At 43.0% G+C, this 20,781-nt stretch overlaps 1 protein-coding gene across 1 annotated transcript in view; it reads left to right on the top strand.

Moving 5' to 3' along the window:
* The first annotated feature begins 2,450 nt into the window (after window positions 1-2,450).
* The window catches only part of nhsa (Nance-Horan syndrome a (congenital cataracts and dental anomalies)), a 52,227-nt gene continuing 33,896 nt past the window's right edge, over window positions 2,451-20,781 (top strand). The window contains exon 1 of the mRNA XM_026304690.2: window positions 2,451-2,947. Within this exon, the coding sequence (XP_026160475.1) occupies window positions 2,668-2,947 (280 nt within the window). The 5' untranslated portion in view covers window positions 2,451-2,667. The remainder of the gene's footprint in view (window positions 2,948-20,781) is intronic.

Raw genomic sequence — 20,781 nt, 5'->3', positions numbered from 1 at the left:
CCAGTCTGTGAATTCTAATGAATGAAAATCCTTTAACTTTTCTGTCACCTTAAAGTTGATTCCTGGTTTTGTAGGAAGTTTCATCCAAACCTCTGGATGAATTACGACAGCTTCATGCCCCTCTCAGGATGAACTGTAAAGACTTCTCATCATAATAAACTAATGCTATTTTCATCAGCATTTGTAGTGCTTTGTGTTTAATCCATATAGTCAAACGTTTGCATGTCACAGCCTCACAGAGCTGCTACCACGGCTATAAATCCATAGTGGTGTTAGAGTTTGCACAATGACATATTGTATTCCTGAAAATAGCAGCACATGCCTCATTCTTAGTATTAAAGACTAAACTGAGACCGAGGGAGGGCTGGCAGATAAAAATGATCATTTTGGACGATTGAAATCACAGAAGCAAAAAGAGCAAAATGAAACACATTCTTAAATACAAGGAAAACGGCCGAGCAGGGTTTTGAGCCCGTGCGAAGGAATTCTGGGATAACACATCGGTCCCGCAGGCTGAGACAAATAGAGGAGATGAATGAGCTGGATGAATGTGAATGAGTTCAGTCTGGGAGACAGACGCAGGATGCCAGACGACAACAAGGCTCTCATAACTCCTCTGCTCCATAACCAATATTTGGCACCGCCCTGCATGTCAGTACCTGCAGCCTCAAACTTACAGTATCTCCTTCCACACTGTAGGTTTAATTTCACGGCATACATCAGGGGGGAGGAGTGTCAGTTCATTAAATGAGACAATTTAACAGGGAGCAATTCTCCCTGAACTATAAATACTAGTTAAATGTGTTTGGTTTGCATTTCACGATGACAGCTGCATGTGATGGGGAAACTATATGTGTCAGCCATGAGTTATCTCTAAGTATATACCTGTTTGATTTAATTGCCATCTAGCTATCTCACACTGGCTTATTATTACCTACATGGTTATTACTATTAATGGTTCGTCTTGCTGGAGACAGTGACATTTAGCGCTCTCAGACAGAATTAGCAAAAATCCTCAGTGACAGAGCTGGGCCTCTGTAGACCTCTATATTAATCCATGTGCCAGAAACGACACAGATCTTGGAGTGAAGCAGAAACTAAAACTTAGTCAAAAAAAATGAAGTTATTTTTTCGAAGATGAATGTAAATAAAATGTAAACATGCAGCCTATTAAGAACCTGGGTCACCTCTGGTTGGGTTACAGTTAAAGCTGAATCTTCTCAACAAAGATTACCAGCTTTTGTTTAAGTTAGCCCCTTTTTTGTTGCAGCACCATTACTCAAAGATGACGACATACGCCGTTCCTGTCGTGTCTCCTTTGTCCCACGCTGGGCTTTGCAAAGGTTGCACTTTTGATGTGGACATTAGTTAGGCCACAGGAAGGGCTTTTCAGCTGTCACCTCTGCGGATTCTGGCCCCGTCAGCTGCTGGGATTTAGCTAAACACTCATTCAGCAAATGTGAATGAAGCTCAGCCCAGGCTGTCAGGTCTGCGGAGGTGACAGCAAAGATAAACCTAGACAGTGATCCCAGCAACGAATAAACTGATGCATGTCCTTTGTAAGCCCTGCAAGTTGCTAAAACAGGTTTACGTTATCTTGGATCACACATACTATGCTGCAGCTCTTACACTCAACCCTAAAACACACACACACGCACACACACACAGTGTCTGCTGCTTTGTGTCTAAATATGCTTGGCTTTCCCCTGTTTGACCACGAAGAAACGTTGCACAACATAATCCCAAAAATGTTTTTCCTGTGACACAGAAGGAATTTAAACCTACAACGCACCAATAATAAAGCAGAGCCACCTTAGTGAGAAAGACAGAAGCAGTGGGATATGTGTCCAACACATTATAGTAACTTTGTGTGACCCATAATCAGTTTGTCTGCTGATAAGAAAATATGCAAATATATCAGTGAATCAGTAAATTATTTGGCACATTAACTGTCAGAAAACTGTGAAAAACTCATTGGAGACAAGTGGAGATGTCGGGTTTTGTTTCTGACAGTTATATAAAAGACTTTCGCCCCTTCATGTCCTCGTGTTGTTGATGAATCTCAGATAAATTATACTTCATACTAGGATCAAAACTGTGCTTCTGTGTTTAAATTGCCCAGGACAAAACTCCTGAAAGACATAAGGATCATTTAAAACATTTATCATGTTTTTACCCTTTGACTCTTTTACCTCCTGAAATAAAAGGGTTAGAGGGTGTCTCTAGTGTTCAGTGGTTTATTTTCAGTCTTCTGTCATATCAGTCTAACAAACATATAAAGCTTTTTGCTTTCACGTGTTTAATCTCACAGGAAATTGTTGGAGGATATTTGTGTTCATTTTTCCTGAAGGACCTGAAGACAACACGGCGCAGCAGCGAGAGGGAGTCCGGATCCGGCGAAGCCTGTGAAGCCGCTCCAGGTCTTCCCATGTGCTCTTTTTAAATACCACCTCTACTTGGGAGCAGTGGAAAACAGAGTAGCACTGGGGAGGAGAAGACCCGGCACAGAAGCGAGGAGCACTATAGTCCTGTCCAGCAACTTAAAGGATGGGGGGCATCAGCAGCAGCTGAACTCTGAAAAACTGGCTCCGGGGCCGAGGGGAGAGAACTGCTTTCTGCTCGCTCTTGGGTGAATTTTGTTGGATTTACTCCCTGGTCCACACCAACATGCCATTTGCCAAACGAGTCGTGGAACCGCAGTTACTGTGCAGGTATCAAATCCCAAACGAGGAGGGTCTGCTTTTCGAGGATCTGGTCTCCATCAGTAATGTGGCTCTGTCCCGGACCCTGCGCCAGCTGTCGGACCTGGCCAAACATGCCTGCTCCATATTCCAGGAGCTGGAAAACGACCTCACATCCACCAGCCTGCGGGTCAGGGGGCTGCAAAGTAAGATCAGCCAACTTCAGGAGACCTGCTCCGAGCTGGACCCCAGACAGGAGGCAGTGCGTGAGTACCTGAGCCTCAGTTCCAGCCTGAGCACATCCACAGCCCGCTGTCACCGACTGTCTACAACAGCAGCTAATGGCGCACATAAAAATAAAGTCACCCCGTCCACCCCACGTGTTTTCATGTCCTCATACAAATAAAACAATTAAAAACTACCGTAGAAGTAGGTGAAGTGCCGTAAAGCTGTTTTGTTAAACCAGACATTTATTTCTTTATCGCTTTGATAAAGTGTAGGTCTTAAGTTTGGCACATGCTGGTCCATGATCCGCTGAGCTGTTCCACCAGTATGAAGCGCAGATCACAGGCTGTATCGTGTCCCTGTGTGTATCTACAGGCAGTGTGGTTACAGGTGTCCCTGTTAATGACGCACTGGTTCCCCCTGTGTTTTCCAAACTGTGTCACAGTGAGTGTTTGTGTAGCACTTTTTATTTGTATACTTGTATGTAGGTATGTTTCGAACACGATGCCCTGCTGTCCTCACACTTGTCCAGCTTCATGTGCTGATCTTTGCTTGGCCACCAGTAAGAATTCATTACCCCCTGATAACACAGCGTGTGGCCCGGCTCTTTCATGCCCCCCCCCCCGTAGTGACTGTGGGTGATGTATGTGTGTGCATGTGTTTATGGGTGGACCCACTCTCCATGAAGCACTTTGGAAACCTGTGCGACCCCCCCCCCCCCCACCCCATCCCAGGAATGTCCCTCCCTGGAAGACTCTCACCAGGTTGGACATACCCCAGTGGATTTAAATCGCTTTAGTTTAGGTTGAACAAGTGCTTGCATGTTCCCCAGACCCTGCTCCCTGTGGTCTGTGAATGGGTTACTATGCCTGAAGGTATTTATCTGCTGCTTGGATAGCAGCCCGCCACAACCAAAACACAGACCCCGACCCCTTTTAAACCTGATTAAAACTCTGAGATGTCTGCATAGATTTGTTTCATCGGAAACCATTTGATGGTTCCCGTCTGAAGCTGAGCCACGGACTCGTTTCCCTGGGCTGTTCGGCATCTTGTTAAGTGCAGTCACAATAAGTTGCACATTTTCGGTGCATGTGTTCGCAAGTCATCCTGACGTGCTGTTTGGTCTTCATTCCTTGATGGAGAGCTGTGAGCTTGTTGTGTCACTGGTCCTGTTGTGTGAAGTGTTGTACCCTGTAGCCTGTGGATGGAGATAGCAGGCTGGATGGAAGGGCACTTCAAATCCCCTCATGCTGCACGTTGTTCTACGTTAGATCTTAGTGACCAGATAACCCCTTTTGCCTGGAAGAGCCTAATTACTCTTAATTGTGTTTTTCATATTAATGGTGTCAGGGGCAGCCTTAAACAACAGACCCCTCCCTCATCTGAATGACAATTAGTGTAAATGGAGCAGTTGAAGGCATGGGGGAGCTCGGTGGGTGGGGGGTGGGCTTTTATGATGTGGCTGTGACTTGCCCATAGGATGACACAGCTGCAGATCCATTTGCCATATTGACCGATGCAGAATCCGATATTGACCCACTGCTAAGGTTTTATACGTGATGTCCCATATTAGCCAACCACCTATTGCACCGGAGTGTTTCCTGATTCCCTCTGTGAGAACATTTATACACAGGCATGTATTTAAATGTTGGGTTGGGATGCTGACACATTGAGGTCAAACAGCTTGGTTTGCTCTAAGTGTCTTTCTTTCACTTTTGCTCCACTGTTTTGTATCATCAACAGCAGATTCTCTAGAGCCGCACTTGGTGCCACAGCAGGTCCATATGTAAACCGTTAAATGATGGTTCTGCTGCTTGTGATTGATTGACATTTCTGTGGAATCCAACTAAACAGTACAAGCTTGTCTTGTAAACAAACAGTGCATGCTTTTTAAAATACCACGCTAATGTTGAAAAATGAAAGGAATTTGTTTTTTTGGTTGTCTATTGATCCAATCCAGTGCAGAACCCTCCTTTGCTCTTTCTCTTTTCCTCTCTTAAGTTCCATCTCACAGACACACATTTCAGCATGCACAGAAACACACCAGGCGCCTGGCATGTAGCCCCCCTAGCCCTGTGTTTGGACAGCTCTCCTGTGACACCCCATCACTGTCTGCTTTGGACTACCATCAGAGCTCCTCGGCCAGACCGGGCTCTGTAGCGCAGTCCAACGTTAGAGCTGGGTTTTAAGTTACACTGTGGAGAGGGGCCGTAATACTTGTGGCGGCAAGTGGCCCTCTGGCTTCTCTGGTCCAAAAGCACATGGCTGGCAGTTTACCACATTCCTTGTGCAAACCGCACCAGAGAGTGTCTCACAGTACCAAACAGAGGAAACCAGTAGTCTCATAGCCCCACAGAGGAAGACTGAGAAAGACTTAAAACCCAGAAAACACACACTACATATTAAAACTGCCTCACTGTGTCGTTTTGCTTATTATAGACATGACCAGTTACATACACAGCATGTGTAGTTTTCTATGATAACCTTCAGTACAACTGTAATTCATATGTTTTGATGCTTTAATAGGCTTTGCATGCTAGTTTTGTTCTGGGTCATTGTTAGTTTACTCATGTGCATAGACAGCCTGAGTAATGAAAATCGTTTGCATATGATCCCACATGAAAGACCAGCCAGGATCAGTATGTTAGTGTTCAGATAAGCAGAGCTCATTTATATTGGTGATAGAGGACAGCGTGTCGAGATTTCAAATTTCCCTTTGGGGAATTTTTTTGAATGAATGAATCAGATGATTAATTTAGCTGCTGAAATTCTGCAAAACTGTAAAGTGCAGGCATCCTAAACGTTTTTGCTTGTTTCAACAACCCCTGGAGTAAGATCGGGTGTCTGTATTCATGCTCTGCAGTTACCATCCTCTCTGTCTTTTAATTTCACTTTAAAGTCAGCCTTCCACTTCAGCAAAGTGATGTTTGTGCCACTCTGTGAGCCTTGGTGGCCTGGAATGAAAGTTTCTGCAGACAGCAGTAGCATATCATCTGCCATAAACTCCACTAGAGCAGCTTAGACCAGGAAACCACATTAGCCTGCTCACAGTCCTTCCCTTCTGCATTTCATTGACCTTGCCTGGCCATTACCAGGACTTTGATTTACTAAGTGAGGCTACAGCAACGAATCGCTGCACACTCTATCTGAGGTCAATATCGGTCAATGTTGTAGAGCTTCAGATACTGCAGGAGTAAAAAATATTCTTTCAGTGAATGATACTTCTAGTAATCCCGTTTTCATTATCACGTACACGCTCTGTATTTATTAGGTAGAGCTGATCCAAAACTAAATCTGTCTAATAAACCAGTCCTGCAATAAATCCTCCATATATGAAGGTTAGAATGTGCAGTTTATTTTGTTGAAACAGTCAATTTAGAAGATGTAGTTTGTGCTGCTGTTGAACTGGACTGCATCATAAACAACAGTGTTTACGTTATCAATATAAATGGGGAGGACAAAATAATATAAACACCTGTCAGTGTAATGTAATGTAATTCAACAGCACCACAGATTGCATGTTCTAAAATGAAACAATAAAGTTTGGAAAGCTTTATCTAAATAACTGCTGAGTGTGGTGTGGTATCAGATGTGGCAAGGCATTAATGTCTCTAGGCACAAGCTGCAGTACCTCCTTAAAAACCTGAAATCATTCACACAAAGGAAAGAAACACACCAGTGCAACTTGGATCTCATTTTACCACAGGATAAAGATCCCATACCTCCCTCTTGTCTCTCATGATTGGAACCGTAAGCATATTTCTGCAGGTCCAGACAACCTGCCGTTGATATAGTACCCCAGCTAATTATAGAGCAGATTTCAAAGACTTGCTCAGTCATTCATTCCTGCACCAGCCCCCCCACGACCCTTCCCAGACAGCCACCGAGAAGGCCGAGACAGCCTTGATGCCGCGGCTTGTTGCTCTCATTCAACTTTACTTAAAGCTGATGTCATCCGTTCTGTCTATGCACTGTCATTGTTTTCTTCTTCTTGAGATTTTAAATATTCAGCAGTCTGACTTGGCGTTTTTTGGAGTTTTGAAAAAGTACCAAACTTTGAACAAACCAGTGGCTTTGTTCATTTTTCTACGGTGTAACTTGATCTTCTGATATAAACACTTTCTTGTCAGCATATTATTTTTATACCAGACTTATTTGACATTGAAATGTGTAATATGGTCTTTGCACTAAGTTGAACTGAAGGTTTCCCCTTCACTAGGCTCCATTAACTATGTGTGCGCCTCAGCCCCGGTGGACTTCCTGGCCAGCGATTGAAGTGGTTTCTGCTGAACCGTTCTGTCAAGTCAAACATTCCTAAAAGCCAGTGACCACAGTGCTTGCTTGCACTTTCAGGACCTTGCACCCAACACTTGCCGCCTGAATTGACCTGCACGGCTGGCGTGATTAGGGGAGAATCAGGGAGAAACTGGAGGCCACATTTGTTTATGAAAGAAGACGCTTTGTTAAAACCGAGGTCGAGATTTTTCATCGTTTTGTTCGATGAAAATCTGTGAGTGATTACACTTTACATTCTGTACAGCCACCTTAAATCCCTGTGCTGGTCTTTTGTGTGTTTTCATGTGTATAAGCCAACATTTTGTTCTGGTGTGTGAATGCATGAGTGGACGTTTTTTTAACATTAGGTTCCTCCAGAAGTTAAGCTTCAGTTTGTTGTTGGCGAGAGATGATTGTTCTTTCTGCTGCAGAAATCGGGGTCTGTGATAAGCTCTCTTCTTGCCCTCAGGTGTGTATGTATTTCTCCCCCTCTCTCCCTTTTTTCCTCTCTCCCTCTCTCTCTCTCTATCTCACACACGCACACACACCCACACACACACGCACACACAGACACAGTTATTAAATAACATTCCCCAGCAGTCATTACTCTTTATGGAGTCCTGAGTGTCGGGCCGAGGCACCAGGGGGACAATTCAAGTCAGTCCCGAAGAAGAGGTTGGGGGGGTAAAGTCATCCACCCCCAACCTTAAAAGCTTGCTGACCTCCCAACCCCCTCTACACAACCCCTTTAAAGCACAAAAGTGCAAACACAGCCGCCTCCATCTTGCTTATCACTGGGTCTCTAAAGACATGACTGGCCAATTAGAGTGGATTTAACGTTTGACATGATACTGAATAGCCACAGGTCAGTGGGCCGACAAAAGCCAGCCGAGGGCCAGGGATGATTAAACTGTCACAGTCGACTCTAAGTTAAACGAACTCTTGCGTTCAGGTGGTCACTCTTGGCTGCAGACATAACAGAACATGGAGCAGCTTCCTCCAGTACCTGCGAGTTCTCATTTTCAATTTATGCCAATAAAACCCCTTAAAAAGCTGATGTCCTTTAATCCCTGAACACATTTCTTCTCTGCATAGTGGAGTTGTACACCAGAAGACATTTTTTTACAAGTACTGCTTGTTATTCTGTACACACAGGCACTATGACCTCACCTCTGTTCATTCAGAATAGATCTTCTGTTTTGAACTCTTAACATCTGCTCAGCCTTCTTTCAGTCGCTGTTATTTTTAATGCAAAAACTGGAGCTGTCAGATTTTCTCTCCAAAGATCAAATAAATACCCATTTGACTTCAAGTTAAACCAACTTTGCTGTAGCGCACAGTTTTACAAAGCCTCACCACATTCTTTTCCGTGGCAACCTGGAGAAATATCGACCGCTCAAAAGGCTATAAACTATTGTCAGGAATTCTTTGGCACCGCTAGCCAGAAGCATTTCAGGCCACCTGCGTCGGTCGCTGCCCTCACCCAGATTCTCTTTAAATGATATGATCTCCCGCCTCGCTTTTGTGCGCGTCCATAGTACTTCCTCGCAGGCCACCTCCGTCACAATGACAGACTTAAATGTTACGCAATGGAATTATTCCTACAGAGATCTCAGAATCTTTGCTGGAAGAGAAGATGAAAAAATAAAAGTCTTAGGAACTCTGCTTTTTTTTTTTTTTTTTAGCCCTTGTGAATATTTGGATCACTGCCTGCAGGGAGAGATTAGTGACAAAAGAGAGATGAAGGATCTTAGACACCAAAAGTGAGTTGTAGCTGGGCCAAAAGCACCTTATTATCAAGGAATTCCTTTCTATTCTGTTTGAAAGAAATAATAAGAAGTTGTACATTGCACTGAATAACTGTGCGTATCTTATTTATGTATGCAAATCTAAATGTCATTACAAACATTTTTTTAAAAAGCAATCTCATGTGAGGTGAAGCTACACCTTGAAGTACTGGATACTGGGGAAAATGAGAGTTGAAACAGGAAGGAAACACATGTGAATTTGTAGTCTTTGCCATGCAGGTGTTTAGACTGGGATCTGAGTGGAATGTAAACTCCCCTCACCTCGCCTCGGTCTACGAGCATGTGGATCTGCCAGGCTGAGTCTTTAAAGTTAAAAGAGCCTTTTCATCAATCGTCCAACCATCATAAAAGTGATCCAAAAGTAGACGGCACCACCTGTAGGATATGAGGGTGCACGTAAAGGGTGGTTTAGGTTAAGACAATATGAAATGCTCGATTTGTCTTTACATGCACAATTTGTGGTGTTGGGTTTTCTTTTTTCTTCAGGTTGACACTAACTGCTTGCTAAAGCCCAGCTAAGCCCCAGCCATTCAGTGAGTGTTCAGTCTCCAGTCATATCTTAGCAACCAGAGCTAGGAACAGCAGGTTTTTCAAGCTTCAGATTTCTTTATATGACAAACAGGTGTGTGTGTGTGTGTGTGTGTGTGTGTGTGTGTCCATAGTAAGTATTTAAATAATAACGGTGGTGGCTTTTGTCCCAGACTTCATTCAACCAAAAACACAACAGCAAACGTACGGAGAATGGATTACACTGGTTTATCATCTCTGACATAACCTGCAACAGTTGCCTTACTGGCCAAGTAAGTCACTACCTACAGCAGTGATAAATACACTGCACTGTGCTACATCACTCCATAACCTCTGCCCAGAGTGGAAAGAGTACAAGAGCACATTTGTGTTTTTGTGTCCATTAATGTATTACATTGTTGGACAGTTTTTGTGTGTAGGCCTTGCTCTGTTCTAAACACTGCCCCTGCTGCCCCTGACACCCAGGCGGGGAACGTAAACATTTAGAAGTTGTATTTAGACTGTGAGCACTGAGCTCCTGGAGCTTCGTCGTCCTGCGGCCACAGAGTCACCACCGGTTTCTTCTTTTCTGCAGCTGCTTTTGGCTTTTTTCATGAAACTTGTTTTGTACTCTGCAACAGTTGAAATACAGCGAAGCAATACTAAAAAATGTATAAATTAAATTATAAATTTTATCATTTTATAAATAAAAAAAGTACCACAATCAATATGAGTAAAATGTAAAATATGTCAAAATTACATTATATTATTATTATCATTATTTTTTGATATTAGCACATTTGCAAACCGTGTGGTAACTGGTCCTAAAACGCATTAGTCTATTGTGTATATACAATATAGCAGATCTTTCCTGGACTCTTTAGGACTCATGAAGCTAGAATTGGCTTAATTATCAAGGGAGCTGTAAATCTTTATAAAGATCTGATAGATTTCTGACTTCTTCTCTAACTTGGCTTAAACAGTAATTAACTAGAAACTTCCTCTTTGACAAGACATGCACATTGATGAAACCTCAATCAGAAAGTATCTTCTGTAGATTCTGTCTTGTTCATTGCAAATGAATGTCAGATACTATAAGTTGTCGTCTACACATCATACAGCTGCTGTCGCGTCAGGCCAGACTCCATCCTCATGGTCTTATCTGCTTCCTGCTGTATCCGTGCCGTCCTGTGGGCCCTCACTTGTCACACTGATTTACACTCTGAGTGGTGGAGGGCTGGTGGAGTGTTTGTGAACGAGCGTCACTGACCTGGATACAAAGGTTTTGGTGCACTGCTTCCCAGCACTCAGCACCTTGCCATGACTGCACTGCGTCACTTCGGGCGCAGAATGTTTCTCTTTCTAACTTTAATCTTCTGAAGGCTGGTTCTGCGTTAAGCAAGATGCTTCCTAAATCGATCATTTATGAGCGGATAAATTTGGGAAATTTGGCTACTTGAGTGTTTCATTTGTTCACTGCAAAGATCTCATGCCAGATGTGCGTCATTTTAATGCTCCAGATAACACAAGTTATGGCAGTGAGAATGACCTGAGGCTGCGACACAGACCTTCTCTCCTTGTCTTGCCTTGTCCTCTGGGATATTTCTTCGCCACCCAGATTTGCCTTTTATTCTAGCCAGTAATTTCTGTGCCTGCCTGCCTGCCTGCCTGCCTCAGGCATTTTGTATACTTTGTCCTGACTGAGCTTTCTCTGAGCTTCTGGGTCTCTCTCTCTCTCTCTCTCTCTCTCTCTCTCTCTCTCTCTGTAGCTCTCACTCATCTCTGTATCCCAGTTTCTTATTTTGGGATCTAGCCAGTCCTGCTCCCAGCAGCCCCACTGGGGCAACAAAATGCCTTGCCATAAAATGGATGACCTGCTCTCTGCTATCTTCCGCTTTTGAGCGAGCAGCTCTTTGAATTAAACATTTACTGACCACTAATCAACCGAGAACTAATGCTTTGTGCTGCGGGTATTTGGTTTAATATTTGATACAGTCTCTTGAGTACTAATGTATGAATCACAAACGAAGAGTGTTTAATTTGCAAAACAGACTCTGAGATCACTGTTCTCTGGGTTTGCGTAACTTCACTGCAGTCAAATGACTAATCAAATGTCCACTGGCTGAACCTGAAAGAGAAAGAGGGTTCAATGTATTTTCCAGTAAATCCTTTGTTTTATTCTGATGCATTGTTGCTATTATGACATATCAAACTTACAGAATCTGAGGCGCACAGCTCTAATTATTAGATATGTAATTATGAGTGAACGGGAGAGTCTGGCTCACATGTTTCCAAGACGTGGATTCTCACCCTAAAGCGAGATCGAGTTACCAATCTAAAAGTTGCACTCTCACTGCTCACTGGGGAGTCGAGACTTAGGGGGAACTTCCACTGACATTTTAGCACTACCTCTAATTTCTTACATGTCTGTCTGGAGCTGATGTACTGTGTGCTTTAGATGTCAAGAAATAGTTAGGTTTATCAAAAGTGTACAGCTTTAGTATGGGATCAGTATGTCCAGGTTCCCACAAGACCGAATTTGTTAGAAGGGAGAAGCTGGAAGCAAAAAAAAAAAAAAACAAAACAAAAAAAGAAATAAAATTTGGGACAAACCCAGTTTTATATCCTCCATCATAGGTGCCGTAGGGTTTTTGTGGTGTTTTGCCCAGTCTGCCTTGGCAGCCACCCTACATCAGGCAGCAAGCCATTGTAGAGCAATTTATTGTGAGAGTTTATATGTTGTTTTTACACATGCAATGTTGGTTAAATCAAATTTTCTTCTTATTCTGGTTCCCATTCTTAGTAGAAAACAAATATCGAGGCAAATGACATTAAACATGTGTCAGTATTTGTATAAACCTTCCGTACCATTGGCCTGGGCAAGGTGTATAACAGAGATGCCAAAGGTCGTGACAGCTGGAAAAGCTTTTGTTTTTACCCATATGAAACATGACCTTCCTTAACCCTAACCTGGAAAGCAGAGACATTATCACAATTCACGTTAGAGGTCTAGCAGCTCTCTGAATTAGTTTTGCTATACATATATGTGCAGTTGAGAGTGCCCATATTTGGACACGTTGTTTCAGTGACTGCAGTTGTGTGGCTTTGACTTGTTTTCACTGTCAGACCCTAGAGGAATAGTTCCTGGGAATAGTGTTTCATAATGAGTCATTTATGAGAAATACAAGATCTGTAGACCACTATTGCATCACAGGACTAATGAAGGGTCGGTCCGCTGTGGATTGTCCCATCAGTTTAGCTGGAGAGTGTACACCCTCCCTCAGGCTGTGAAATGGCAGCTGGATGTGGTGCAGAGGGGAAAGTACCTAAAGGTGCTGCTGTGTTGATACTAGCTGAGAAGTACCATGTGTTGGCCGCCAGCCCGGTGCTCGGTCGAAGGTGTCTTTCATTAGAAGTACTTTCATTTTGACTCTCTCCTCCTGCAGGAATACTGCTCAACTGAAACCAGACATCAGGGATTGTTTGTGTGTTTACAGTGCAGCTTTTCCTTTTTGCAACGTGGGAAACTGAGAAACGCCTTCTCTGTCCAACTGTCTGACATTATTGCTTGGCCTTACATCTCTAAGGCATTCAGTAGAGTGTGAGGCTTGTTTTTTTACAAGACCAGTTTTATGCTTCTCATAATGAGAAATATCAGTGGCCAATCCTGCCTGCCAAGTGCAGTATAATAAAAATGTCCATGTTTGGTGTCTGTCAGACAACTGGGGGTTGGAGTGTTTTGGCTCTTTGGCACTTGGCTTAGGTAAAATGCTTCAAAACTAGGGAATAGGCAAATCACCCACATCCATCTCTGCTGAAGAGGTTTCCTCTGCTGTTTGCACACTACAAATTTGACTAGATAGGCTTTCATGTCAGGCACATATTTGCATTCAAACTGTGGTCTATATCTCTGACTACCTCTAAATGTGGCTTGGTCAGTTGCATCCCGATGCATTCTCAGTGGAGTCCCCGCGTATTTAGAACTGTCTACCTGTGATACAAGCACGCATGGGTGTTGGATCTAAAGAGGGACCAGCAGACCCACTCACACAATGAGTCCTACCAGCCAGTAAATGTGAGTAAAGGGGAGGTGTGTCAGACGATCCTACTGGAAAAGAAAAGCCACACACATACAGCAACATGTTTGATTCAAACATAAAAGCCCTGGTGCAACTGAAATGGAAAGCAGGGCTTGACTGATTGCCATGCTGAAACAAACCGGCACTGGGACGAAGGCCTACCCTCGCAGATCTCTTTGTACAGCCGAGCTGCACGCCAGCTGGCAGTCTGCTGAGAGGTTTTGTCTGACTCATTACTGCTCCATTGAGGGACACAAAGCTGGGGCGCACTCGCCCACCAGAGCTTGGAGTCTCTCAGCCTCCCGGCTTCACCTTAACGTGAGGTCATGGTCATGGTTCCCATGCTGAAGTAACGCCTGGCAGCTTCATTGTCAAGCAGCCAATCAGAAATGGAGATCTCAGTCACGGGACCTGTTTTGAATGAGGCTGTCAGTAGGACGCCTGTCCATTCACCTAGTGTTTCGACAGTTAGCCTGGCAGCTCTTTGTCTGAAGGAAACAAAATGTGGTAGTTGAACCCAACTGGCAGGAAACCATTGATGTGAATTCTTTTACTACATGTGTCATTAAGTGTGCCCCTGTTTTACTGCCCTGCTGTTTGTTCACTCTCAAACTAAACGCCACAGTGGCTCCAGCTTGTGACAGAAATGCCTCATTTATCACCTTGATGACATCGATTCACTGGTGTCAAAGAAGCATTGTTTTTTTGTTTTTTGTTTTTTTGGTAAGCCAATGCACCTTCTTATTATTATTTGGAACAGGGTGTACTCTGAGGTGGTGGAGCTGTACTGAGCTGTGTTTTGCAGGTGTGTTTTGAGAAGCGCGGCACCAAAGGGAGTGCATAAAGGTGGATCAAAGACAACTTAATTCTGACAGATGAGAATAACACATTGTAATTTAAAACATCTGCAGAATGTCTTAGGAGATCCAGGTTTGTAGACACAGAGCTAGGATGAAGGTGTGAGGAAAAACAGCCGCAGTGTTATTTTGGACTTAAACACATAATAAATACCCAACTGCACACCGAGGCGGATAATGAAGTTTCCCTGTTTTTCCTTGCCCTCACATGCTACGTGGGTTTGTATGGAGTTTTCATGGTAGATGAGCATCTCGTATCAGGTTAACCCTCTATCTGAATGTGGGAACCTGTGAGACGTTGTCACAGCCATCTGTGACTCTGCAGATGGCCCTGCTTGTTAAAGTGGGCCAGGGTAGGACCCTGTCATCTACTCAGGATGGGACAATGGAGATTACGGGTGTCTGATCTCTGGGTTAAACACAGTCTGAGGACTGCAGGACATGGGGAGGGGCACACTGCCCTGATCTTTGAGTCCCACCACTGTTGTTTTATTCATTATCGGGGAATCAAAAGACACATGGGCTTTGTCAGGCTTGGGCAAAGTCCTTCACCTGGAGTGACAGATGTATTTAAAGAACACAAGTTGTCTCCCGTTTATGAGGCTGAATTGAAAAGTTTAGTCTCACTTGCATTTCAATAGGCATGTTTTGCCTTTAGGCCAGTTGTCCTCCATTAGCACTCATGCTGTCCTGTGTTATGTTGGTCTGTTCATGGTGGCTTAAAGAAGAGTGTTTTATAAGAAAATGGTAACCAGTTACAGAGGCTAAAGCAGGAAATCTAAGGTTCAAACATTCTGGTTCTTTTAACTCTTCATTTTTGCCGTTGTAGAGGGACTGCTCTTGGCTGTGTTGTAGTAAGCACACGTTCCCACACCCTTTTTGGTGTTTCTTATTTCATGATTGTTGTTGATGTTGGTGCCAAAGGATGATCTGTGCGCTCAACCTGCCAGAGTGAAACATAGTAGTTTGGCAGATGAGAGAGCGTTCTGCAAATACAGTAGTGAACTGTCAAGGAAAGGACAAAATCACGTTTTCTTGAACAAACTAAATACATTCATTTAGTGACACCAGCTACGCAATCACACCTTGAAAAAACATCTTGTTCTGTAAACTGTGAAACGAGCACACATTTCCCAGGTGCTTTTTCCTTTTTTATAAGTAGTTCGTAGACTCACACCAAATATTTGTTTATGACATATGTACATACAGGCTTATGTTTCACCCTTCTGTTCAAACTCCTTGGGGGGTCTGCAAGTTAAGGACACGCTGATCCTGATCTTATTAAGGAAATGTCAGCCAGTTAGTGAGAGTTTAAAGCCGCAGGCTGAGCCAGACTCACTTGGCGGCCTTATTTAGTGTGCACAGCTGATGATGGGAACACAACGCATAGACAACATCAGTGAGATGAATCTCTCCATTAAGCAGAGATACAGTGTTTTGGCATTATGTTGAATTCTGAGCCATTGCACAACAATCACTTGACTGGTTCCTCTTCCCACCACCTTTGTTTTCATGACCTCTGTCACGAGAAATCTGAGATGTTGGGAATGGGCCAAGGCTAAGGTATCCAAGAGTGATTTATCTCTGGGTTCAAGCTTACCTCATCTTGTAATTTATATCTTCATGCAAGGGAGTGAAAATTATAGCAACTTACTTTAACATTGTATGAACTCAAAAATTCCCTCATCATTCCTGATCTGTGCTTTGGACACAGAACAACATTTTCGTAATGTCAGCCAATAAACATAAGGTTTAATGGTGAAATATTATAAGGCTTTCAAGATGTTGCGAGGTAGCCTGAATGCTTGACTGAAGCTTTTGATCATATCATGTTGCAGCACATATGCAAAGTCAAATGAATAAGATTTCAGGCATAACCGTTGTGACAGTGAAAACCCTCTCTAACATTATTCAGGCTAACATTATGAGCTTTTATCAGTTAATTCAGGGTTTAGCCTGTCATTAGTCCTTCCATCCCTGCCCAACTATCTCAGTGCTCCTATTATGTTATAGAGTTGAGGCATCGCACTCTCCTAAACAGACAACAATGCATTTGTAATAGCAATACACAGGGACGCATACCTTTGCTGTGATGTCATGTGCAAGCCAGTCATGCTATAAGTAATAATTATGGTGAGCTTTTTTCTATGAAAGGCGCTGGGCATCTGCTTCTTCGTTCCTCATCTGTGAATTGCTTGTGTTCAACACAGCTTTTGTATTTCAGTGGTGATGGCACTGACCCAGGGTTAGGGGTTTGAATCCCACAGTGGCAACCCATTGTGAAAATATACACACTCCGGATATTTTAATGCAATTTAATTGAGTCATCCCAACAGCAATGTCAGTTCCAGTGGAAACGGTGTTTGATATACAAGTCAAAATGTGCACAGGCAATTAGGAGTGGCATCAACAAAGCCATCTGTCTGCTTTGAATGTGGATAGAGGGAGGTCAGGCACGCAATATGTGTTTTTATACTGCTTACCATTCTCTCACAAGAACATGTTGGTTATTTTTCCCCCTGAAGGATCAAGCAATGGCTCACACACATCAGGCTCTCTGTTGTTAGTTGGTGCAGCCTGTAAAGCAGATTATGGTTATTTGTTTTGTAAGAATTATCTCATGGCTTCCACAGAAACCAAAGTATCAGCATGTAGAAAACATTAGATCTTGTGGGTCTCTCTCTTGTTTAATGTTGAAAAAAACATTAAAGCCATGAATAACGGCTGCAAAATGAAAGTAGATATGCTTCATTAATTCATTTATTGGTATTTGATTTTGAAATCCATGAAAGAAACCCTCCAGAACTCATGTTATGATTTATGAATACAGTGTTTAGCCAAGTGTTGGCGATACAGGGAGACGCTAGTTGACCTCTAAACAGTTTGAGTGTATGTGCAGTGTTTCTGTTACACCGGTTTTACACAGCAGTTTGAAAGGAGAGGTCGTTCTGACCTGACTGAAGGTATCTTGGCTTTTGCGTAATACTTGGATTATGATTATTGAATATCCCAGACCACACATAGTCACCAAGCCCAGATATTTGGAGACACTTGAGATAAATTGCATTCTGGCTGAGTGTGTGACTGTAATGGCACAGCAGGTTTTACAGCTCGATTATAATAATGAGAAATACACCCTTTTTTAAGATTGATTAAAACACTGGTGTGTTCAGAAGCTGAGTTTTTTTTTTTTTTTGGGGTGCATTGATTCACATTCGATAACAGTGGACCAGACTAAACATGACTTCCACATTTCCATTGTGGTTGTTTTAGTGGATTTAATTTGCAAGCGGTGACAGTGTGAATTGTCGGTGCCTGGTGATGTAAGTGTCAAATGTATGTTGACATGGAACGATGTCTGTGGTGTGGGAGGGGCGCTGATCACTGACACAAAGAAGCTTTTCAGCAGGCCTTCACAGGAGACTTTATGATAAGATGTCAGAAAGGAGGCCAGTTCTCAGCAGTGGAATTTCACATACAAGTTGTGAAAATGTGCGGATGGTCCAATGTCTGTACACTGGGAATACTCATTTAAAATTAGATTTTTAAAGCAGTTGATGGTTATTTGAAGATTATGTTTTTTTTATGATGACTGCACTGTAATAACACATGGCTTGTATTGGTCACAGTCATCTGTGTAAGTTGGAAAAAAAAAAAAATGAAAGAAGAATGAAAAGGGAGAATAATGGGACACTCCTGACATACCCAAAGCACTCAGGTGGCGGCGGATTCATTCCTCTGAGCACAGATGGGACCTGTCCGTCTTTTACTTTCTGCAAGGTCTCAGAGCTGATAGAGAGGAAACTGGAGGCGTGATTCTGTCACTTCACTTGTTTGTTGTCAGTTGTCACACCACAAATACACTGTTTGCTCACCAAAGATCGGTGCAAGCCTAAACCATAATCCACTGAGACCCCATCTGCATCCATAAACAGACTGTGGAGGACCTTGACAGGGACCTGTCTAGACCATGACTACTCATTGTTTGTAACTGCACTTGAAGTTCAACGTGCAAACAGGAAACGTCCACACATCAGATCTGACCTACTTAAAGACTTTGTGCTATGCAAGGTAAACCTCACCATGACTTTATAGCTGTTTTCAGGGAGTGGTCCCAGCACAGGGCAATAAAGGGAAGCACGTGGTGGGCTACGTGTCACACCATGCTGCTATCTTAAGCCAGCTGTTTGGTTATCTTACTACACAGGAAAAGTGTTAACTCACCACATATGGGAATAATAGTCATGCTTCTTTTTAATTGGCACGTTCAGATCAGGCTTGACTTATTTGGAATAAGTTTGAGTGTCATTTATATGGTATCACTGCTGCATTTGAATACATTTTGCTCTAACCACTGTCACTACTGTTGGTGAAGAAGATGAGAGCAGCACCATAGGGCATGTTGACTTGAGCAAGGACCTTGTGGCAACTTCTGCATCCCTCACAGATGTTCTGCACAGTTTTTCCGTCTGTCCCATTTCTCGCCAGGATGTTTCGGCTTAGGGCCAGAGGCATTTCAGCTTGCAGGAGGCGTTGATCTGTGACTCACTTGAAGCGTCTTCTGCAGTGCTCACCATTCTTTCACTTTAGGATCTCTAACTAAGACTAAATTTCCTCAAATCCTTCTCCTACAAAGTTTTTTTTTTTCCCCAGCAGTATTCAGGTTCTGTAGGTTGCATTCGCTTATATTTGTGGTATATTTTGAAATATTGGAATACCTACAACAACACATGGGATGCATATCGAATCTGAGACGGATCTTTTTAATCTGGCAGGCTTGTTGCCCCTAATCTGCTGTTTAAAGAGGGATCCCATGTTAGGTGACACACTTCTGTCCCTGTAAAGTTTAGTGACAGTGCTGCTGAGCCTTACTGGGACAGAGACAAAACATGTGAAAAAGCCCCCGTTCTTCTCATTAATATTCAATCTCAATCACAAGCTCCACCCACACAGGCGCTGGTGACATCTGGTGCGTTGTGGCCTGATGTGACTGCTTTTTAACAACGTGATTTCATTCAGACCTGTGCCAACCCGAGGCTTATTTTATTTTTTATTTTATTTTTTTTGTGTGCTCTTAGTTATTATTCAAACAGCCCAGTTTAACATAGATCAAGAAAGGACTGGTTGTTTCTCAGCTCTGAAGCTCTTATACTTGTTTTTTTTTTTTTTTTTTTTTTTTTTTTTTCAAATGAGCATACAGATGAAACTCACCTTTTTGCTGTTGACAGATGGGAGGAGTGACTCCAGTTTCATCTCAGTTAGCTTGGCTCTGTCCAGAGATAAAAAAAAAAAATACACCTACCAACACCTCACTCATTAACATGCTATTTCATACAATATACTTCACTTTATATACAGTGTAAATAAATATAGCATGTTAATTAGAGAGCATGGGAGGTGTTGGTGTCTTGGTTCCATCTTATGCTGCTGGTTATCCAAGGATATGGTTAATTTCCCAAAAAGCAGAAACATGTGTAATCATGACTACAGACCCTCCTGGCTATAGGAAAAACTTTAATTCTTCTCATACTAAGCATGCTGTCAGTGTAATACTTGATATCTTACAATCCTCTTGTCCTTGATTATAGGGTCTTTATTGCAGCAGTGAAGCTCCTCCACCTCAGGTACAATGTTAACGTGACTGCTATGTTAAAAATCACTGACAGACCATGGAGAGCAATTACCATGCTGGTTCCTCCTGTGAGGAGCCCTTCACTCGTCAGCTCTCTCTCACTGTGCCTTCCTCGTCTTTCGGACAGTGTTCCTGTTGAGCCAGGTTCGCTCTGCTGTGGTATCATGCCCAGTGGAGCCAGACAAATCGCAGTCATTTCCCAGGACCCTTCCCACACTGTTGTAAGCCACTCATTTTATGGACGCGGGATTGTCTGTCCTGCTCAGTCACAAAATTGGAAACATTATATCATACTTTTTTTTTTTTTTCTCTTCATTGCAGCCTATATTTTTGTTTTTCTATTTTCCTCTGACAAGAGCTTGACCCAGTCTACTGAAGTAACTATGAATTAAAGTCTCTTATCTTATTCTGTCTCTTCTTCAAAGCCTATTCTGCCTACACACTGAACCACAGCAACTATACAAGTGGCTTGTGTACAAGATTTTGGTGGCTCTAAAAGCATTGTTGGCTTTCCTCTCCGCTCGCATTCCTGCAGCTCTCTTGAGCTGCCTCCTGACCACACAAGAAGGGCTAACGCAGAACAGTCGGCGAGACACGGAGGAGTTTGCCAGTTATCAAATATTTACTGTTTGCTCAGTTATTCTTGTGTTTGCATGCTGGCAGTTCGAAGCTTTGAGACATCAGGAAGTGGAGTAATGAACGTCTGACAGCCTTTTG

The sequence above is a fragment of the Mastacembelus armatus genome, chromosome 4 (genome assembly GCF_900324485.2).
Source record: "Mastacembelus armatus chromosome 4, fMasArm1.2, whole genome shotgun sequence".
Lineage (NCBI taxonomy): Eukaryota > Metazoa > Chordata > Actinopteri > Synbranchiformes > Mastacembelidae > Mastacembelus > Mastacembelus armatus.
The sequence above is the reverse complement of the archived record's forward strand: the minus strand, read 5'-3'. Positions and strand labels throughout refer to the sequence as shown.